The sequence below is a fragment of the Empidonax traillii genome, unplaced genomic scaffold (genome assembly GCF_003031625.1).
Source record: "Empidonax traillii isolate 1590-97213 ecotype Southwest subspecies unplaced genomic scaffold, ASM303162v1 scaffold496:size689020, whole genome shotgun sequence".
Lineage (NCBI taxonomy): Eukaryota > Metazoa > Chordata > Aves > Passeriformes > Tyrannidae > Empidonax > Empidonax traillii.
Window position 1 is genome coordinate 12,720 of NW_020955689.1, and position 2,667 is coordinate 15,386.

Here is a 2,667-nt window from a genome sequence, read left to right on the forward strand (position 1 = left end):
TTCTCTGTCCCTCTGAGAATAGGAAGAGAGTTTCCTTGTAGTACAGTCTCAAGATGTCAGTTGGAGGCTGTCAGTCCACTTCTTACTGACTTTTCCTTCACCCTAACCTTAATTTTTCAGCTAACGGTTTGCGAGAAGATTATAAGTTTCATCACACCTTCAGCAACGAGATTGCAAAACTACTGAAAGCATCTCCAGGAAAACTGGTTGTCATGCAGCCAGAAAAATTTCAGTCAAAGCATGAGCCAAAGATGCACGTTCTGAATCTTAAAGTGAGTAGCTGATGCAGAGCTGGAAAGTTTGTGCTCAGACTGAAGGTTCTCTTTCCTTGTATTTGTGATCAGTTGCCATCCTGTTGGAAGTACTCCCACTAGATATTTGAGGCAACTGTTTGTCCACTGAAGCTATATTGCTTTTTTCAAGAAAACTTTATGAAATTAGCCCAGATGTTGCATTTTCACATAATAATTTTATCATTACAATATTTGAAGAGTATGGTGACAGTATTGTTTATAACATGCCCCTCTATCTCGTTCATGTATGCATTAATGTTAGTTTTCAGTAGTGTGTAACAGAAATGCCTCTTAAATCTCTTTGTCTGAACCTTTCTCGCATTTTTTTTTCTGAACAGGATTCTACAGACGGGTCAGAGATTAAAGAGCATGTGCTAAAACATGCTTTGCCTCTCGTTGGTCATCGGAAGCCTTCCAATGATGCTAAGAGATATGCTAAGCGTCCTCTCGTGGTGGTCTATTATTCTGTGGACTTTAGTTTTGACTACCGTGTTGGTAGGTTGCTGTGGTTACCATTCCTCCACTTTTGAGAGGAAGCAGGCAGTAAGTAACTAGAAATTGCCAATACCATTGTGTTCTGGTTTTTCAGCTACCCAGTACTGGAGAGGCAAAGTCCTGGAAGTGGCCAAGGACTTCCCCGAATATGTGTTTGCTGTTTCTGATGAGGAGGATTATTCTTCTGAAATAAAAGATTTGGGCCTGCTTGAGAGTGGAGAGGACGTCAACGTTGCCATTCTGGATGAAGGTGGCAAGAAATATGCCATGGAGCCAGAAGAGTTTGACTCTGATGTACTCAGGCAGTTTGTGCTGGCGTTCAAAAAAGGTACAGTTTCTAAAATAGTGTTCTCTAAGCTATTTGCTCTATTTACCCAAGAGTTTTTCCTGAGGCAATGGCTGAAATAAAGTCATACGTGCAACCCTTGAAGCGTTCTGACTTGAAGCTTCTGGATGTTTCTTACCTTTTTATTTTTTTTTAAACTTTGGTTCATGAACTTCATTGCTTGGATTATGCTGTGACTTCTAGCTATACTCTAAAACTGAGTGTGTTTGGCAAGCCTGAAATGTTCCCGTGGCTCTGAAATGTGAGCTGATCATTCATATTTGGGACCTCTGTAATAAATCACTAGTTAGTACCCTGTGGATGGGCAGCCATAAAAAGAGGGAGACATGTTCTAGGGAATTGCGAAACAAATTGTTACCCATATTTCACAAGGCTCTTAGGCTAAAAGGTCACCAGCAAACCAGCTTGTGTTTCAGGGGCAAGTTCATTTGCTGGTGCAGTGATTTTTTCCCTTGCAGGAGGATGTACCTCTGCCCTTTCTTAGGGCAGATTGTAAGGGCTGCTCTTGCCATATTCTAACAGTGCTGTGTGTTTTTCTTTCTTCTAGGAAAACTGAAGCCAATTGTGAAGTCCCAGCCAGTGCCAAAAAATAACAAAGGGCCTGTGAAAGTGGTAGTGGGTAAAACTTTTGATGCCATAGTAATGGATCCAAAGAATGATGTTCTCATTGAGTTCTATGCCCCGTGGTGTGGACACTGCAAGAAACTAGAACCCGTGTATACAGAGCTAGGCAAAAAATACAAGAATGAGAAAAATCTGGTTATAGCCAAGATGGATGCTACTGCCAACGACGTGACAAACGACCACTACAAAGTGGAGGGATTCCCCACCATCTACTTTGCTCCCAGGGACAACAAGAACAACCCTATTAAATTCGAAGGCGGGGACAGAGATTTAGAGCATTTGAGCAAATTTATAGAGGAGCATGCGACAAAACTCTCCAGAACAAAAGAAGAGCTTTAGATAAGATGAGGGTGGTGAAGAAAAAAATTGTTTTTTCATTGTAGTTAAAATCAAGTTACTGACAAAACTTCGTGAGAGAAGAGTTTAAGCAGTTTGAGCAAGGAGATTCCTGAGCAGTAAAGTAATTGCAGTATCTTTTTTTTTTATATATGGCAGAAGAGGTTTTTTCTGGACACTGAACTTAATACTCTAATATGAATGTCTTGTCTTAGTTATGGTTTTGATCTTTGAGAAAAATACATCCTTTATTTTTTGTGACTATCTTGAGCTTTATTCATTGACTCAAATGCAGCTGTTTTTAAGTTAAAAGATACTACCAAAAAGAGAGAAGCAGATTTCTCAGCCAAACAGATTTCTTTGTCTTACTTGTTGCTATGGTTACTGGGGTGAGCAACCTTTTCAGCCAGTCTTTTTTGTTGTGTTTCTGTATACCTATTCTTTTGACTATATCACTGTATTCATTGAGGAGGAAAAGAATGGAGGTTTTCTAAAGTGTGGATGGATTATTTGGTCCTATTGAGATAAGACACAGTGACTTGCTAACCAAATATGCTCTAGACCTGTCTGTTT

The 2,667-nt window shown here is 39.9% G+C and overlaps 1 protein-coding gene across 1 annotated transcript in view; it reads left to right on the forward strand.

Moving 5' to 3' along the window:
• The window catches only part of PDIA4 (protein disulfide isomerase family A member 4), a 13,669-nt gene extending 11,311 nt beyond the window's left edge, over positions 1 to 2,358 (forward strand). Inside the window, exons 8-11 of the mRNA XM_027896426.1 lie at positions 121 to 272; positions 632 to 788; positions 883 to 1,116; positions 1,682 to 2,358. Coding sequence (XP_027752227.1) covers positions 121 to 272; positions 632 to 788; positions 883 to 1,116; positions 1,682 to 2,097 — 959 coding nt within the window. The 3' untranslated portion in view covers positions 2,098 to 2,358. The remainder of the gene's footprint in view (positions 1 to 120; positions 273 to 631; positions 789 to 882; positions 1,117 to 1,681) is intronic.
• Positions 2,359 to 2,667: the final 309 nt, after the last annotated feature.